This window comes from Mesoplodon bidens (assembly GCF_964165515.1).
Source record: "Mesoplodon bidens genome assembly, chromosome: 5".
NCBI classification, from domain to species: domain Eukaryota; kingdom Metazoa; phylum Chordata; class Mammalia; order Artiodactyla; family Ziphiidae; genus Mesoplodon; species Mesoplodon bidens.
In genome coordinates, this window is record NC_138161.1 from 59,347,509 (window position 1) to 59,368,065 (window position 20,557).

The 20,557-nt window shown below is 35.3% G+C and overlaps 1 protein-coding gene across 1 annotated transcript in view; it reads right to left on the reverse strand.

The window, feature by feature from the left end:
• Positions 1–20,557, reverse strand: part of SLC9C1 (solute carrier family 9 member C1) — a gene marked incomplete at its 3' end in the record, with an annotated part of 88,482 nt that overhangs the window by 6,875 nt on the left and 61,050 nt on the right. Inside the window, exons 15-22 of the mRNA XM_081235336.1 lie at positions 17,105–17,300; positions 13,422–13,610; positions 12,205–12,354; positions 10,284–10,335; positions 8,913–9,061; positions 4,845–4,970; positions 3,603–3,701; positions 2,900–3,073 (exon numbers count right to left, since the gene is read on the reverse strand). Of these exons, the coding sequence (XP_081091462.1) occupies positions 2,900–3,073; positions 3,603–3,701; positions 4,845–4,970; positions 8,913–9,061; positions 10,284–10,335; positions 12,205–12,354; positions 13,422–13,610; positions 17,105–17,300 (1,135 nt within the window). The remainder of the gene's footprint in view (positions 1–2,899; positions 3,074–3,602; positions 3,702–4,844; positions 4,971–8,912; positions 9,062–10,283; positions 10,336–12,204; positions 12,355–13,421; positions 13,611–17,104; positions 17,301–20,557) is intronic.

Consider the following 20,557-nt stretch of genomic DNA (forward strand, 5'->3'; position numbering starts at 1 on the left):
TTTATGTTCAAACACATTCTAAAATATCTACTTTTTTTTTACTCCCTTCTCTCAGGTTTTATGTTTTCAATGTCATATTTTACATCTTCATCTTTATCCCTAACTATTTATTGTAGTTATAGTTGATTTTACAATTTTTTGTCTTTTAATCTTATAATAGCTTAATTAACTGATCCACAACTTTTACTATATATTTGCCTTTATTAGTGGCATTTTTCCTTTCCTGACTCTTTTTTACTGCCATCTCCAAACTACTCTTTTAAGTTCTAAAATTTCCTTTAGATTCTTTTCTATTTTTCAATATTTCCTATGTCTTCTCTCATAAAGATTATATTTTCCTTTAGTTGCTTGAACATATTTCCCTTTAGTTCTTTGAATCTATTCTTAGCTCTTTCATGTCTTCATTTAATCCATATTCTGGACAATCTCACTGTTGGTTTTTTATTTATTAACCTCCCCCACCCCTGACACAAACACACGCGCGCACACACACACACACACACACACACACACTATGGGTCACACGTTCATGTTTCTTTGCTTGTTTAGTAATTCATGATTGCTGATGATAAATTGTAGAGATTCCAGATTCTGTTATCTTCCTTTGAGCACTGCTTATTTTTGTTGTAGTAGGCCCTTCATTTACTGTCTGATAACCTTGAGCTTGTATAGGTTGTATAGGTTGATTTGTTTAATCAGTAGAAAACTCTAGGTATTTTCCATGATTGTGTAATTTAATGGTACTTAACCTCCAAATTCTGTCTCCACTGTGAAGTCTGCCAGAGCCTGCTCTCAATCTTTGTTATAGTAAATCTAGAGCTAGCCTTACTAGATCATGGTATTTACTCCTAAGGTCTATTCCTTCTGTTCTCTCACCTGCATGCCTGAGGTTTTAAAAGTTCTATCCTTTCTGGCAAGACAGAACCTTAAACATCTCAAATCCCTGGCACTCCTTGACCTCTAATATCTCTGGTCCATTCTTAGCAATCTGATAATTTAGTTTTGTCTCATCTTGTGCATGTGCACCCTATCCCTCAACCAAGGACTTGTGGAGAACCACCACACAGATTCCTCAGTTCTTCCTGTGTGCAACTCCTGCTCCTATGCCCAGCTCTACAGATTCTAACCACTTTAGCTGCCACAATTTCTAATCTCTCCCATTTCAGTTCAGAAGGATCATGGCCTTCCTCTTGGCTTCTTATTGCACTTTGGTTGGAAACTGTCCCAGCGAGAGGGTCAGGGTGGATGTGGGGCTTAACTTGTAAGTTTCTCTTCTCTTGAGGTTTCCAAACTTAACACTGCCTGTTTTCCAATGACTGAAAATATTTGTCTCATATATTTTGTCAAGTTCTATAGTTATTTATGATGAATATGTTACCACATTCTCAGTAACTTCATTATATCCAGAAGCAAAAGGCTAGAGTATTTTTATGCAAATGCCCAGCATCATGTAATTTCACTTGTAAATATTCTAATATGCATTGCTGAATGATAGAGACTTTAAAATTTTTCCCTTGCCTTCTTCCTCCTCCCCTCCCTTTTTATTCCTTTGATTTGTTGGAAAAAAAAAAAAAAAAGAAACAGGTCATTTGGCCTGTAGGACCTTCCACATTTTAGGTTTAGCTAATTATTCTTTCCTGGTGTCAATTAACTTGTTTCTCTCCTTCCTGCATTTTCTGTAAACTGGTTGGATTTAGAGGCTTGTGGTTTTCTCTTTTCTTGTGCAAGAAGACTGCATGGTGCTAGTCCTTCTGTTGCATCAGATCATGAAGTATGTGATGCCCCAGTTGTCATTATTTTAGTGATGCTAAGATTGTCCTTAGGTAGTGTGACCCTGGTTTTTCATTATAAAGTTTCCCATTAACATTCTTCTTAGTAGTTTTAGCATCAATTGGTGATTGTTGAATAGGTTTATTACTTCATTAGGGCTGGTAAAATGGAGATATTATAATTCTGTCATTCTACATTTGTTAGCTGGAATTCTTCTACACAGAAGAATTTTTCATCATTTTTTTTTCTTTTTAGCTTCCTTGAAAGAGTTCATAGAGGAAAGGCAAGATAAATGTTTAATTTTTTCTTTTTTAAAAGAAGCAATCCAGAATTCCCTGCTGGTCCAGTGGTTAGGACTCTGGGCTTCCACTGCCAGGGGCCCGGGTTTGACCCCTAGTTGGGGAACTAAGATCCTGCAAGCTGTGTAGCATGGCAAAAATATATATATATATACATATATATATATGTGTGTGTGTGTGTGTGTATATATATATATATATATATATATATATATAGTAAAAAAAATAAATAAAAGACTGTCCTTTAGAAAAAAAAGAAGCAATCCATTTTCAGAGACATAAGTTGATATCCTAGCAACCTTTTTGGAATAAAAAAATAGGTGCCATTATCAACTTATGGGCTTTTATATATTTTGGTGGTTCAGTTATTTACAGTCATTATTTTTTCTGAGTTCACATTAGGCCAGTGGGAGCCTCTGCTGCTTTGAGTATTTTGTCCTCAATTGTGTGTCAGGAAACTTCCATCCACTTTGCTCAACTTTTCTAGTAATAAATCCCAGCTCTTTGACTTTTTCCCTTCCTTACCCTACAAATTATGGTATTGATAGTTAACATATCCCATCTAATTTTTCCATGAGAGACCTCATATAACCAGTTTTTCTGGTTAAATCCTTGTTTCAATATGATAGGTTAACTTTTACAAACCATTTTGTTCGGACATTATAGTGTGTTCATAAAATTTTATAACAAGTTTTATTTCTTTATCATCCCTATTTTTAAAAAAAATTGTCGCTAGACTGTAAATATATACAAGTACAAAAATAACCTTAAATTTTGTACTAGATATTTAACAAGGTACAACAGTAAGACATAAGGTGATGTTTTCTGACCTCCACTACAGTTTTGCAGATGGCAGAATATTTCATGGGTTCATTAGTCAAGCAGTTTATCTCTCCTATTATTGCCCCACTGATCACAAAGTCTGTGTAAGTTATTTGGTCATCTTTCTCCTCTGACTCCCAGATTATTTGGTCAATTCCCAAACCTGGCTTTGATCTTTGAAGCTGTTCAGGAACAAAGAGAGAAAAAAAATACATATTTCAGTTAATTTACTAAAACTATTTAATTTATGGCTTTTTCCCCGTTTGGTTTTAACAGTTTTAATATTTATATATTGTTTGAGAACATGTATTACTCATAACTTTTAAAGTGAATTTATTAAATTAGCAATGATTTGGGAAAGACAGCATTCTTAAATACTCTGATCTTTCTGATCCCACCTACTCACCCAACCTATACCTGTCTTAGAATGGCTAAAAGCCCAACTCAAACATAAGGTAAATAACAATTTATATTATAACTTTTCATCTTAATGCTGATCCTTTGAGGTTTCTTGTTATCAATAGGAATGTATGGCTTAAAGGTGATGGCTGGTATTATCATTGTGTCTGAGGAAGAAAATTGTTGTTTGGATAACAGCTGCTGTCCAAAAAAAGGAATAATGGAATTCTTAACATTGAAAGGTATTTATTCTCTATTATGTAACTTTTTAACTAGTGCTCACAAATGCATTTATAAATGTCTCTGCCTTACCTTTACCATGCCTGAAATAATTACATAAATTCCTTGGGGCTCATCACCTTCTTCAAATATATCATTTCCACAATCAAATGTTACAACTCTGGATCTTTCCTAAAAAATATCACCAAATACATAAGCTATAAATAATATTTTAGTGGTGATTGGAGTTTACATTTTTTAAAAAGTTGTACATTTTTAAAGTAAATGTTACTCAAAAATATCTGAAATTTTGTGTAGTAATAAATTTGTCAGAGAAAATAGGAATTATGGCTAACAAAGAGAAGAAGGTGGATATTCACAGGTATATGTAATTTCAGATGGGGTGTTCATATATAGATTAGAAAACAATCTCTAATCTAGGAATAAGAATGTAGTAGAAGGACGAAAATATTTCATTTGGATGAAAAATAGGACAGATGCAAGCTAATGGCACATAGGTGTCTTATACATACTCGTGCTCTAAACAGCTGATGAAGTAATAAAAAAATTTATTCATTCAAAATATTTTAAACAGATGAAAAAAATATAATTTGTCTTTTGGTACTTATTTGATATAGTAAAAGATGTTAATAGAACAGGTTAAATCTGTTTATTTGTTCATCCCACAAACATTTATTGAACACCTGCTATGTGAGATGCTATATAGTAGGAGTAGAATATTCAAAAGCTGGATGAGGTAAAAATTATAGTAGGGGAGAGAGATGTAAAGATAATAATTGTAATGTAATGTAATATAATGATGCTATAATAAAGGTATATAGTTACAGTGGTGATTCCTTTGGTCCTCCAAACTCTGGATGGACCATAGGATGTTCTTCTACTGGTGGGGTATTTGACTCTAAAGCCTGCTTTTCAGAGTACCTTTGGTGGGGGTGTTTCCAGAGAAGCAATAAGCAGAGGAGGTTTGGGGGGGAAATGAAAGCAAAGAGCATTTCAAGATAAGTAAATAGCACTCCAGAGGAATGGAATTAAAGAACAGTATAAAGTTCTTGGGGTACCATGAGTGGTTCAGTATAAATAGAGTATGGGGTATATGACACATGGGTAACAGAAAGTAAAGATGGAGAGGTAGGCAGGAGGCAGACTGTGGGAGAATTTTGCATGTCATGGAAAGAGATTTTGATTTTATCCTACAGGTAATCAATGACATTTAGATAATTTAAAACCAAAGAGTATCATGGTTAAATCCTTACTTTTTAAAATATCATTTGCTGATACATTAGAGATAGTATTACTAGCAAATACAAATATTACCTGAATAAAGCGTATATGGTCTTGGTCTTTATCTAGCCATGGAATATGATAGAGTGCTTTGTCAACAGTAAGAGGTTTGTACATAGGTTGAAGATCAAGTATCTCTCTTTTTCTGGCCGTTATTAACTAAAACCACAAAAGTTAAGAAAGGAGATGAACAAAACTGGTGTTCACAGAATGTTTAAAACAATTATGGTTTTATACTATTTCCTTTTCTTGCTCTTCTGAGATTTTTGTCCTTCCATGGAAACCTTCAATCTCTCCCATGTTATAGTATTTTTCTATGTTATCATTATTCTGAAGTCACAAATTACTTTTAAAAGTAAATCTTATATGTCCATGCCACTCTCTCACTTCGTCCCGGCTACCAAATGTAAAATAGATAGCTAGTGGGAAGCAGCCACATAGCACAGGGAGATCAGCTCGGTGCTTTGTGACCACCTAGAAGGGTGGGATAGGGAGGATGGGAGGGAGACGCAAGAGGGAGGAGATATGGGGATATATGTATATGTATAGCTGATTCACTTTGTTATAAAGCAGAAACTAAGAAAAATAAATAAATCTTTTACCGAAGTATAGCACATATGCAAAAAGTGCACAAATCATAAATGTCCATCAAAGAACATTTACCACATGAAAATATCTGCATAACTAGCACCCAGATTAAAAAATAAAACATTTATTGAACCCTAGAATCCTCCCTTATGTTCTCTTCTAGTCATTACTTCTACCCCAAATTACTCACTCTTTTTCTATTACCATAGTTTAGCTTTGTCTGGTTTTGAGCTTTATCTGCATGAAATCAACGAGTATGTACTTAGTTGTGTCTGGCTTCATTTGCTCAACATTATGTTTCTGAGATTCATCTATAATGTTGCAAGGAGCAAACATTCATTCATTTCATTTTCACTGTTGTGTAGCAGTATGTTTTATGAATATACCACAGCTTTATTTATCTGTTGTTGGTTGACATTTGGGCTGTTCCAGTTTTGGACTTTTGAAATGCTGCAGTGAGTACTTGTTTGCTGTACATATGTACTAATTTCTGTTGTATATATGGTTATATAATCTAATTTCTGAGTCTTAAGATATGTATATGTCCAAATTTAGTAGATTCTGCCAGATAATTTTCCAAAGTGATTGCATCAGTTTATATTCCCACTCTAATGTTCCAGTTGCCAACACTTGGTATTGTCAGTTTTTTTTTGTTTGTTTTGTTTTGTTTTGTTTTTTAATTTTAAGTATTCTGATGGTTGTGTACTTGTATTTACTTTTGGGTTTAATTTGCATTAAGCTTATGATGATGATATTTGGCATCTTTTCTTGTTTATTGGCTTTTAGAATATTCTCTGTTAGGAAGTGCCTGTTCAAATCTTTTGCTGATTTTTTTAAAATGAATTTTCTGTCCTGTTCTTATTGATTTGTAAGATATTTTTATATATTCTGAACATGAGCCCTTTTTTGGATATATTTATTTTGAAAATTTCCTCTACCTTTTTGTGGATTGTCTTTTCATTATCTTGTATCATTTTTTGTCTCTCATTTTCTGCATTACTGTCTTCTTTTGTATTTAGTTGATTTTCTGTAGTGAAACATTTAAAACTCCTTTCTCATTTACTTATATGTAATTCTTTAGTTGTTTTCTTTTCTATTACCACAGGGATTACATTTAGCATCCTAGGATATAACACTCTAATTTGAATTTATAACAGTTTAACTTCCATAACATACAAAACTCTGCTCCTTTAACAGCTTCATCCCCACCCCTTGCAGTTGATGTCATAAAATTATATCTTTATGTGTTGTCTGTCCAAAACACAAACTAAAAAATTTTTTAAATGCATTCATCTCTTAAATATGACATTACAAGCCAAAGCTATAATAATTCTAGCTTTTAGACTAATAATTACTTTAAAAATATATTACTCTCTTAAATCATATAGAAAACAAAAAAATGGAGTCAGACACAATTATTACAATAATACTAGTTTTAATAATTGCCCATGTATTTACCTTTACTGAGATTTTTATTTCTTCATATGGGTTTGAGTTATTGTCCAATGTCCTTTCATTTCAATCTTCATGACATGTTTTAGAATTTCTTTCAGGGCAGTTATAGTGGTAATGAACTCCCTCAGATTTTGTTTGTCTGAAAATGTCTTAATTTCCCTCTCACTTCTAAAGGACATTTTTGCTGGATATAGGATTCTTAGTTGACTATTTTTTCTTTTAGCACTTTGAATATATCAGCCCACTTTCTTCTGGTCTCCAAAGTTTCTGATGAGAAATCTGCTGATAATCTTATTGAGGATCCTTTGTATGTGATGAATTTTTTCTCTATTGCTGATTTCAAAATTCTCTCTTTATCTTTCAGCAATCTGATTACAATGTGCCTTGATGTGGGTCTATTTGAGTTCACCCTATTTGAAGTTCACTGAGCTCCCTGGATGTTAATATTCATGCCTTACATCAAATTTAGAAAGTTTTCAGCCAATATTTCTTTAAATTTCCCATCTGTTCCTTTCTCTCTCTCTTGTCTTCTTGGGACATATACATTGCATGTGTTGGTCCACTTGATGGTATCTCACAGGTCCCTTAGTCTCTGCTCACTTTTCTTCAATCTTTTACTTTCTATTCCTCAGATGCTATAATTTCCATGGTCCTGTTTTCAAGGAGACTTTTTTTTTTTTTTTTTTTGCGGTAGGCGGGCCTCTCACTGTTGTGGCCTCTCCCCTTGCAGAGCACAGGCTCCGGATGCGCAGGCTCAGCAGCCATGGCTCACGGGCCTAGCCGCTCTGCGGCATGTGGGATCTTCCCAGACCGGGGCACGAACCCGTGTCCCCTGCATCGGCAGGCGGACTCTCAACCACTGCGCCACCAGGGAAGCCCAAGGAGACTTATTTTTTTATGCCCTTTAGTTCTTGCCACATGGCGTTATACATATTTTACCTTACTTTCATTCTTAAGGATTTAGAGTTTTTAATTACTATTGTGAATACAATATTTTTCCACATTTTCTTTAGATGTGGAATAATTTTGAAAGTTGATCTTGTTTCTGGAGACCCTATTGAATTATTTTATTGATCCTATATTATCAATTTTAAGTTAATTCTCTAGGGTTTTATATTAAACAATCAATAGGCAATAACAGTTTTATCCTTTTTCCAAAACTTCCATCTCTCAAGTTCCTTTTATTTTTCTTCTTGATCTGGCTAAGACTTATAAGCACAGCATTCACTACTTGGAATGATACTGTTCTTCTTTTTTCCTGACTTTAATGGGAATAATTCTAAATGTTTTGCCATCTAATACAATGTTTGCTTCAGATTTTTAATAGATACTTTTAATCCAGTTAAGGATGTTACTTCTTTTATTAGCCTTTGAACATTCTGAGTGAGAGTTGGATTTTATCAAATGACTTTTCTTCTTTGATCTCTTAATAAGTGAGTTATATAGCTATTTTGGGAGACAAAACCTTCTTAGTCATAGTGTATTATGCCAGATTCAACTAGCTACTATTGTGTTAAAAAGTTTTATATATGTATTCACAAGTATAATAACTTTTTTTCCCTTATACTATTCTCGATTTGGGGCATAAATTTTATACTTACAGAATGAGTTGGGACCCTCTCTAACTTTTTACATCTCACAGTACCATTTAAATAACTTAGAGAAAGGAAATGTAATTAATTCTTACCCTATAATTGAGTGTTCTTATAAATCATAGTTTTTATGGAAAAAGTTGTTTCAGTGTCACAGGTAACTCCCAGGAACATATTGATACCCAGTCTAGGCTAGGATGAGGAATAGTTTCATTATACCTTTAGTCTGGGTGCAAAGCATAGAAAGAAGTTTTCCCTCACTATGGCAAGAAAGGAAAGGGAAGTTGACCAATAGAATTGCAGGAAGGAAACTCTCTGGTAGGTGCTTTTTTTAAGACAACTATTTTAAGTTACATATTTATATTGCAGGAATGGCCTATATTGGAAAGAGCCAAAAGTAGGTTTGATGATCATAAATGATTATATATCGAGTAAGTATATTTGCTTTGAAAATATTCTACCATACCTTATTAATTTCAAAACCTTCTATTTTATGAAGAATTCCTTTTAACCTGAAAACCTTAACAATTTCTCTAGCCAAACTGAGCATGGCATTAATCTCCTCCTTTGTTTTCATAGTGACAGCGATTTCTGGGTGGTCATACTCTAAGTAGCCTGAAAAATAACAAAATATTTTCAGAGGAAATAGGACATTGCTTAAATATTTCATGTGGACAGTAAGCTAATATTTTTTCTTTTAACCCATGGAGTATAACCCTCACCACAGGGAAATATATCTCTCCCTGAAGAGGCCTCTACAATCAATCAAAATTCACCAGTAGTTACAGAATTCTGCCTGACACTTTCTTGTTGGCAGCCCATACCTGTGTCTAAGCCCATGAAAGACAGACAGCCCTAGTCCTAGGATCAAAATTATACAGAAGCACCTATGCTGGACACTGAGAGGCTCTCCTGGGCTCTAGGTCTGGAGTTCATGACCCAATTTTTTATTCTGTTTGAATTAAGATTTCTGACTACAGACTGTGTGCTTAAATATGGCTTCTGATCAAGTTCTCTCACTCCTCCTGGATCATTTCCACCCGTCCTTCCTGGGCATCTAGATGACTCATCTATCTATGTTCTCCTGCCTGTCTGATGTGGATTCCTGGATGCCCATGAGAGTTTCACCCATTTAGGACTTTTTCTCGGGCATGACCTCTTGTCTGGCTTGACAACTATCTGCCATGCAAGATCTTTCATGCTTGGCCTCATTCCCAGGCTTGCTGTGTTGTTGTCCACCATCTGGTACCAAATCCCCTTCTTCTCCATACACATAAACACTGTGCTATAGGGATGTGTCTGTCTCACTCCCAGGATTTGTGCTGCACTCGGACCATGAATTGGTGTGATTCAGAGAACAGGGTGTTGTCACGTTTGGGCACTGAGCCTCCTAGCAGCCACATCAGTGATCTGTGAGGCTCTGTTCCGATTTCAACTCATTTTAAAGCCTAAATCCTCAGATGGCAACTCTGTGGCAAATGGAGGAAAAAATAGCTTCTTTCCTTGTGTTGCTCAGGAAGGTATGTTTGGAAGAAAACAGAATTTATAAAGTGATAAAGGCATGCATAACCATGGCATGCAAATGTGTTTTCTTTAAACAGAAATTAAAAGGCCTTCATTGTGGTATAAGGCAGAGAGAACAAATGTGGAGGGGTAATATTACACTATTCTCATCCAGCCAAAGATACGATCATGTTGATTGTTGAAGTTATTCATTTTATTATTGATAGTAAGTAGGTCTCCTTAAAGATCAGTTTCATTATCAAAACCATTGCCTCTCTGAAGAAATGATGATAAGAGATGGTCATGTTAGATCTTTAGGATGAGAGGTACCTACCTAGCTCTTTCATAGCATGTCCTGTATTCTTCGTTACCCTCCTTAATAACATCTATGGAACAAAAGAAATGTTTTGGGAGACAAAACTGTTATAAAATGTCCTTACATTTGCAACTGATGAATTTTTAACCTAAATTAATAACTTTAGGGCTTCCCTGGTGGTGCAATGGTTAAGAATCCTCCTGCCAATGCCGGGGACATGGGTTCGAGCCCTGGTCCGGGAAGATCCCACATGCCGTGGAGCAATTAAGTCCATGCTCTACAACTACTGAGCCCACGTGCCACAACGACTGAAGCCCGTGTGCCAAGAGCCTGTACTCCGCAAGAAGAGAAGCCACTGCAATGAGAAGCCTGCGCACTGCAACGAAGAGTAGCCCCCACTCACTGCAACTAGGGAAAACCTGCACACAGCAATGAAGACCCAACACAGCCAAAAATAAATAAATAAAATGAATTTAAAAAATAACTTTAAAGAAATATATGATGGGGAACTTTTCAGGAATTAGAATTGAATTTTGTGCAATGAATTTTATTTTACTCCAGCAAGAGTGGTGGAGAGGATAAGAAGCAGCATTACTTAGGCTAATTTAGAGAAGCCTAAAGGTAAGTCGTATATTTTTTCTTAAAGTAACTTACTTTAGAATACTATTGATTCTGAAAAATGCAGGCATGCTAGGTACTCTCCCATTCAATTTTTGAGAGCCTCCAAATTTGGGAAACAGGTGTGGCTTTCAACCTTAAATGAGATAGAAGTTTTAACCAAACTATGTGGGAGCAGAAATGAAGACTGAAACTGGCCAATATCTTAGAGATTCAAGTCCTTCTGTATTTTCTACTGTGTATCCTCGATATGAGTGGTTATTAAAGGTTACAAAATTCAGCAAAATAGTTTTATAGTTACAGGTGGTGAAGAGAGAAAAGATACAGCTCTTTGTGTTCAACTACAAAGCTTTGGGCATATAGCATATAGAATATAGCATTCAGGGCTTCCCTGGTGGTGCAGTGGTTGAGAGTCCTCCTGTCGTTGCAGGGGACATGGGTTCGTGCCCCGGTCCGGGAAGATCCCACATGCTGCGGAGTGGCTGGGCCCATGAGCCATGGCCACTGAGCCTGCGCGTCTGGAGCCTGTGCTCCACAACGGGAGAGGCCACAACACTGAGAGGCCCGCGAACCGCAAAAAAAAAAAAAAAAGAATATAGCATTCAAATGTTCTAAATTATCTTGAAAGGTGACTGCTTAATTCCACATAGATGGCAAATTTGTGGGGACATATAATCTGCCTAATTGAGAAAATGAAAAATAAGGTCTAGAACTTAGGCCCTAGTATTCTCTTTGCTGTTTATCAGCTATGTGTGTGACTTTGGGCATAATCATTTAACCTCTCTTGGCTTCATTTTTCTCATCTGTATAATGAGAGAATTAGATGTGGTTTCCCTCTAAGTAAGTTATTGGTACTTCTTGCCATTTGCCATATCCCCATCCTTTACTTCTTTCATTATTTACTGTGGGAAAATCAGGAATATAGAGAAATAGAAGGAGACTTTGGGAATTATGAGGAAGGTCTGTTGGCTCAACCCTGCCATCACTTATTGTCCTCCAATATTTCCTATTTAATGCATCTGTAGCCTGACAGATCCTGGAACTTGCATTGACAGAAGCTGACCGCTGCACACGGGTTTCATGACAGCTCCACAAGGACAAAAAGATATGCTCCAAGATCCTCATAACTTGTTAATATGGCATAGACACTTCAGTAAGGAGCCTTTTGAGTAATCTAAATGTTGATCAGTTTCAGTTTTTACAGACATTTCTTAGCAAACCAGGAGTCAACAGTCATATATAGACAGAAGACATGATGGGTGAGGGAAACTGAGGGGTGAGGGACATAAACCATTTTCTTAGTATTTAAAGTTTTCCTCACCTGTTTAACCTGTTTAGAACTTGCAATCTTATCAATTATAGTCATTATGTCTGCTTCACCTTGGATATATCCTTTTAGTATAGCATACTTAAAGGACAGCTGATGACTCATCTTTTTATCTAATATCTGCAGCAATTTTGGTGTTACGAGCTAAAAAAACAGGACCACTATTTAATATAAGTTGTACAAATTATAGTTGATTTTATGTTGGTTAGTTTAAAATAGGTATTAATAAAAAATGACATGCTCTCAATGGTAACTATAGTAACTTGTCAAAATTCTTAGTTATTTTATTCATAGTATCCCTATAATTTCATGGTTAGAGCTATTTCCCCATAACTAATAATATTAGATATCTCTGTGAAGTTAAGACTTTATTCTTTACTTATTTCCCTTAGAGAGAATTGCATGCTATTTTCAACTGGTTTAAATTCTTGGAAAACAATGTAATTAATCTTCTGGGCTTAGGCCATAAAATGACTGTCTATAAAGTACTGTCACTTTTACCTGCTAAACCTCCCACTAAACTTTTCACTAGATGGTTCATTTGAGTGAGAGTCCACCACAACTATACTCCCTGTTTGACCCCACAATTAACTTCTCATTGTTTCTTTGCTAAGGGTTTAAGTCCCCAGGTTATCTGTTACTCTTGTACAGTCTCCTAACTTCAGCAGAGTTGGCTGATCCCTAAGTTTTCTTGTCCATGCTCCATAATCTCCACACTCATATAGAAATAAATAACTACTCATTATACTTGTTATAGGAAGACATTAATTAGACAGTCAAAGGTCATTTTTGATGCTGTGATTTTATAATATTATGAGTTTATATAACACAAAATGTGTATTTTTCGGTTTCTAAATTTGTATGAATGTATACTATTTGCTTTGTTGCTACATGGTTTGTTTTGTTGATTTCCATCATTTATTTCAGGTATTCATAAGAATAAACATTACTTTGGAGTTTTCATGTGCTCTCTATTCAAAGGAGAAGCTGTGATGGGTATTTCTGTACTTTCATGTGCTAAACAAATTTCTAATATAACTTGGATATTCATAATATAATCTGTTATAAAACTTAATTTGTCAAAGGGATCTAAAATATAAACATCAGCCCAACAGAAAGTGGAAACCATAAAACTAGTAAACTGATTTTAGTCCATATTTCATGAAGCAGTCAGGAGAAGTTTGAAACTGCGTGATTTAATAGTTCTTTACCTTCAAAATGCGTAGAATGCGAAGAAATCGAACAACTTTTATAAAAGCCACTGTTTGAATTAAATCAAAAGTATGATAACTAATAGAATTTGTCTCAATAAGCATTACATCTATGATGCCAATTAACGTAATTGTTAACTCAAATAGATTCCAGGCGTGTAAAAAATATTCCTTCTGCATTGCTGCTATCTGTCGATTTAAAAAGAAATTGTATTATCTTATTTGTTTTTGCTTTTACTACACCATTTTCCATAATAACTGAAACATTAATCATTAGGTTTTCTCTGATCTACATTAAGATCCTACTTGTCTAAAATACTAGAAAGTGAGCATATCAACTTGAAACTAAATGGTTAAAATATTGAAACATCTATTCCAAGAGATAAAATATTCAAAATACCTACTAAATTACTAATTCGTTATTTATTTAAAAAATTTTATTGAAAACCTACTATAACTAAGAGAGTAGGAGTGGTCAAAAATGATTGTGGAATCCAACCTGGGAAATTAGGTTTCCAGGGGAATTTTGAAGCAAGAGTAGGTTTAGAGATGATACATTTGTTTTGAATATACTGTTTGAGATGTTTGCACAGTATTTTATTGTAGAAATCCAGTCATCAGTTGTCTATATGATCTGAGGCTGGGAATAAAATCTGAGCTGGAGACATGAGTTTGGGAATCATTAGACTATGAATGGTAGCTGATGCCAGGGAAGTGGTTGAGATAGCCTGACCCATGAGGCCCTTTATTATTTAATTCATGTCTGTGTCTCCTGTCTCATTTTCCATATCTTCCACACAGATTTAACATCTCTCCAATCTCCATCCTGACCAACCCATCCCTAAGCTCCTGCCATTAGGAATAATGTTCCTTGTATGTGTCACATTGTTGCTTCTAAGTTTTCCCTTGTTCTTGTTGTTCACTCACATACTCTCTACTTTGACTCCTATTCATTATTCAGAATTCAACTCAAGCATCTCCTTTCCTTAATAGCCTTCCTTCTCTGAACCTACTATTCTGTGTAAGGAACTCCGTTTTTTTCCCATAGCACCCTGTGCAGGTCTCTATCATTATACTTAAGATACAGATTTGTAAATTTGATTAATTTGTCTTTTTTAGCAGCCTGATTCCCCTACTCACTATGATTCAGAGACTGTAGGAGACAGACATATTTATGCCAGGGAAAGCATAAGCTCGATTACAAATTAAGAAACTGTCATGCCTTGTTTGTAAACAGACTGTTGTGTGTTTAGTGGTAGAGAGTCATTTCCCTTGAGTCTGTTCACATTTGGCGGGGCTGAGGAAATTCAGTGTCTGAATCTAGGGAGCAGAAGACCAGATCCTAGTCTTGCGAGATCCTGCTCAAGGCACCATTCAGCTACTGTAGATGTCTCATTTCCTTCTTATTGAAACAGAATATAGGTTAGATCATTCTCTTAGGAACTTGAAAGAACTGGTATAAACAGTAAGACTTTATCCAGATACCAAATATTCAGAAGTGTGAAGGAGTTTTTTGGAGGTCAATAGAATACAGCCACAGGAGAGGAAGAGCTTGGTATAAAAGGATAGTGTAGGCTTCAAAGGAAGAGGGGTTTGTTAAATATAAGGTTGTTAAAGAATGGTTAGAAATTCAGATAATGGAAGCCTCCAGCACTCAGATATAGAAGAGTGATTACCCTTCCTTTGAGAAAGTTTCAAAAGATCCATTACTCTAATAGGTTGAGGAGTGTTTTGGGAAAAGTTTGAAAATACAAGAAGGAAAGTTTAAGGTAGAATTGTGTATTAGAAAGAACACAAACTTTGAGGGGTTGGATCCAAACTCTACTATCATTAGCTATGTGAACTTAAACAGCTTCTCAGAGACTCAGGTCCCTCATCTGTAAAATGCAAGTCATAGTATATATCTACATTAAAGGGTTAACTTAAGGATTTGAAATGTTATAATTGTAATGATACCTGGTACCTTAGTGGTCATTTATTATTGTTGTTATTAACATAATGAATATTTTAATAGGCATAGTACAAAGGGGGCAGAACTGAACTTGTGTAGAAAAGACAGCAAAGAAAATAAGTGAAGGCAAGCTTGTAAACTGGGCAGTGAAGATGAATCCTGAGTTAAATAGAAGGGAGAGACAAGAACAGAATTGCACATTTGGGAGTATCCTCTTAGCTATGAAGTGTAGCGATGCCTCTGCAGTCCTTTTCTGCTCTCTTAAGTGGACCTGATTGAAGGAGCTATGGCTATGCACAGTTGTGACAGCAGCTTAAACTTGGCAAAGTACAAAGACCACAGAGCTAGAAGGATCATTTCCTCTCATTTAAGCCAACCCTGATATCTTATAGAAGAAGAAACTGAGGTTGGGAAAAGTTTAGTGACTTGGTGAACAGCTAACTGTTTGTCAGAGAAAACAAAAAGCAGAGCCAAGTCTGCTGCATCCCAGCTCGGTGTTCTTTCCACTATAGTACATATTAAGTGATTTTAGGGAACCCTTTACTCACACTCACCCTGGTACTAACCCTAACCCTAATTGCTTTATTTCTTCTTAATTAGGTGACATCTCCTATAGTCGTTCCAACTAATTGGAATTTATTACATACAATGTGATTGAATGTGAAGCCATTCCCTTTCCCCCCACCAATCACAGCTCTGCAGTAGCATTTTAATTTTCCAGTAACGACTTGAGATTTCATACACTTTGTTGGAATATCATATATAATTATTCTATTTAAATCATCTGGCTAAAAATATTTTATATTACAACTTGATCCATATGACACAATACTATTATCAGTTTGTGGACCCATCAATACATTTCCATCATTTAACAGCTACCTTTATACTGGATTTTAAAAATCAAATTATGAAATGTTTTCAAGTATAAATGAATTTCTATCAATCTACTTATCCATCTGTTTATCTATCTAGTATAAAAACAATAAAATGGGACTTCCCTAGTGACGCAGTGGTTAAGAATCCACCTGCCAATTCAGGGGACACGGGTTCAGGCCCTGGTCCGGGAAGGTCCCACATGCCATGGAGCAACTAAGCCCATGCGCCACAACTACTGAGCCCACATGCCACAAATACTGAAGCCTGCACACCTAGAGCCTGTGCTCTGCAACAAGAGAAGCCCCTGCAATGAGAAGGCCTCGCACCGCAACTAAGAGTAGCCTCCACTCACCACAACTAGAGAAAGCCAGCGCGCAGCAACGAAGACCCAAAGCAGACAAAAATAAGGAAAGAAAGAAAGAGAGAGAGAGAGAGAGAGACAGAAAGAAGAAAGAAAGAAAGAAAGAAAGAAAGAAAGAAAGAAAGAAAGAAAGAAAGAAAGAAAAAGTCTTCCATTAAAAAAATAATAATAAAATGAATATCCAGGTGCTCACCTCTCTGCTAAGTTAAAGAACTTTGCCAATACCTTTGTAACTCACTCTGCATCCCTTTGACACACACTAATTAAAAATTTGCAAATACAAAATCAATCCTTAAAGTATGAATATTTTCTATTGTCACCCTAAAATCACCTTTAAAAAATAAATTTGTTTGAGGAGTGAGGGAGAATTTTATACACTCCTTTGGAAAACTGTCTGTAGCTAGTGTTGAAAAATGAAATTAGGAAATCTCCCTGTTAGACATATCACACACACACACACAAACACACACACAAAATCACATTTTAGCTTACCTTAAGTAGTGCCTCCACGATATAAAATGCAAGAAAAGAGTAGTTAGCATATGTTAATTCAAGCTCATAGATATTGTTTAACACAGATATCCAAGAAATTATAATAAGAAACATATTCATTAGTATCACAAGGTATCCAGCATACTCAAATTCATCAGTAAATACTATTTTATGACATACACGAAGAAAGCAATGTCTGTAAAAAGAAAAAAGATAGTTTTATCTGATAAAATAATTACACTGAATTAATTTCAACATATGCTCAGTTCTGTTCTAATCATCAATAGCTACAAAGCCCAGCTTAATTCTGAGAAGTAGCTATCACTACCATACACTTTCTGGCATCCTACTTCATATACTTTCCTTTAATTTCTTCCTCTGCTAAATGTCTTCAGGCTGGTTTTCCCTCTTTCTCACTTTCCTCACCTCTCATTCATTTTTACTTATACTTTTAGTAGAAATACTTCAGATCATAAGACAGGGATAATTCAAACTGGAAATATTAAAAAAAAACAAAGCAAATCTCTCCCACCTTCTAATAATTCCACTTCTCAGAGATGGCTACTATTACTAGTTTGAACATTTTTCCAATATTTTTATTTATATAATCATATTTATAAATACAAAAGGAATTATATCATACATATTGCTCTGTAACCTGTTTTGTTTTTTTTTCTTTTCTCTTAGCAATGGATCATGAGCATTTTTCCTTGTCAAGGCATATAATCTGGAACAAATCCCAGCATGTGTGGTAGTGGAACAGGTTAGGTCGCATTTTATTAAAAACTTTAAATTAACATACATGCTCTGAAAAATTATTTTTATACTGAGTATGCTAGACAGTAGAATTGTGAGTGAGAGGATTTACTTAATGTATTTTATTTTTGTGTGTGTGTGTGTGTGTGGTACGTGGGCCTCTCACTGCTGTGGCCTCTCCCGTTGCGGAGCACAGGCTCCAGACGTGCAGGCTCAGCAGCCATGGCTCATGGGCCCAGCCACTCCGCAGCATGTGGGATCTTCCCGGACCGGGGCACGAACCCGTGTCCCCTGCATCGGCAGGCGGACTCTCAACCACTGCGCCACCAGGGAAGCCCTACTTAATGTATTTTTAATTTTATTTTTAAATTATTCAACTAGTATAATAATGCATTATTATTGCTAAAACTCAAATGAAATTATTAATCAATTATTGATTGAAGAGTGGGTGAGTGCTGGATTACTTTGCTATTCTTAGAGGTAGATCCGTGTTACGCAGGACCTGAAATTTTTACAGTTTGAAGCCCTTTTAAGGAAAAGAAGATGAAATTATGAATACATATATGATGCTGTCATCAAATTGCAAAAATCCTCCAAGGCCTCAGGCAGTGCCAGTGTGAGGGAGGAGCCATAGAGTCTAAGCTTTGTTAAGTTTATGGTAACACTGCCTCTGCCCTTCTCAGCCCTCTCCCCAGACTGTTTTTATTTTCTTTCTATTTTTTAAAAAACTCAGCCATATTGAGGTATAACTGGCATAAAAATTGTAGATATTGAAAGTGTACATCATATATACATGTATATATACAATACAATGTATATACATATACATTGTGAAAGGATTCCCCCCATCTAGTTGATTAACACATCCATCACCTCACATAACTCTTTTTTGGGGGTGTGACCATTTAAGTTCTACTCTCTAGCAAATTTCAGTTATAAAGTACAGTGTTCTCAATTATAGTCACCATGTCTTACATTAGATCTTCAGGCATTATTCACCTTATAGCTGAAAGTTTGTAACCTTTTACCAATCCCTATTTCCCCAAACCCTCAGCTCTGGTTTCTACTCTCTGTTTCTATGAGTTGACTATGTTTTTTTAATGAATGAATGAATGAATTTATTTTTGGCTGTGTTGGGTCTTTGTTGCTGTGCACGGGCTTTCTCTAGTTGTGGTGAGCAGTGGTTACTCTTTGTTGTGGTGCATGGGCTTCTCATTGTGGTGGCTTCTCTTGTTGAGGAGCATGGGGTCTAGGCATGCAAGCTTCAGTAGTTGCAGCACGCAGGCTCAGTAGTTGTGGCACATGGGCTTAGTTGCTCCACACCATGTGAGATCTTCCTGGACCATGGCTTGAACCCATGTCCCCTGCACTGGCAGACGGATTCTTAACCACTGCACCACCAGGGAAGTCCCTATGAGTTGGCTTTTAAAAATCTATTATTTTATTTCATTTTTTTCATTTGACTTATTTTTAGAGTTAACATATAAGTGATACCATGCAGTATTTGTCTTTCTCAGTCTGGCTTATACTTAGCATAATGCTCTCAAGATCCAACCATGTTGTCACAAATGCAAGAGTTCCTTCTTTCTCATGGTTGAATAATATTCCATTGTATTTTCTCTATCCATTCATCCATTGATGGATGCTTATGTTCTTTTTATATCTTAACTATTGTGAATAATGCTACTGTGAAATGGGAGTGCAAATATCTCTTCGATATCTTGTTTTTATTTCTTTTGGATATATACTCAGAAGTGGGATTGCTAGATCATGTGGTAGTTCCATTTTTAATTTTTTGAGGAGACTCCATACTGTTTTCCACAGTGGCTGCATCAATTTAAGAGATAAGAGAATGTGAAATGAACAAAGAACTATAAAGTAGCAAGAAAACAATTATCAAATGGCAATAGTAAATCCATACCTATCTACTGATGATTTTCAGTAGTGGTATGCTTAGATTCCTTTCTCTTTATCTTTTGTGTATCTACTATTGTTTTTTGCTTTGTAGTTACCATGAGGCTTACATAAAACATGTTTATATTTATAACAGTCTATTTTAAGATAAACTTAACTTTGAATGCATACTAAAATCTTTACATTTTTACTCCTCCTCTCCACATTTTATGTTTTTGATGTTACAATTTACATCTTTTTACCTTGTGTATCCATTAACAAATTATTGTAGTTATTTTTAGTACTTCTGTCTTTTAACCGTCATACTAGATTTATAAGTGACTTACTCACCATTATTACAACATTAGAGTACTCTGAATTTTACTATATATTTATTTACTTATGAAATTTATACTTTGATATGATTTCCTGTTATTAAAAAATTCCTGTTCATTTTAGCTTGAAAGGGACTTTAGTCCATTTTAACATTTCTTGTAAGGTTGGTCTTGAGGGTGCTGAATTCCTCAGCTTTTGCTTGCCTAGAAAAACTCATTATCTCTTCTTCAATTCTGAACAATTTTGCTGGGTAGAGAATTCTTGGTTGGTAGTTTTTTTTTTTTTTTCTCTTTCAGTACTTTGAGTGTATCATGCTACTCTCTTCTGACCTACAAAGTTTCTGCTGAAAAATATGCTGATAGTCTTATTGGTGCGTATGTGTCCCTTGTATATAACAAATTGTTTTTCTCTTGCTGGTTTTAATATTCTCTCCTTGTCTTTAAATTTTGACAATTTAATTACCTAGTG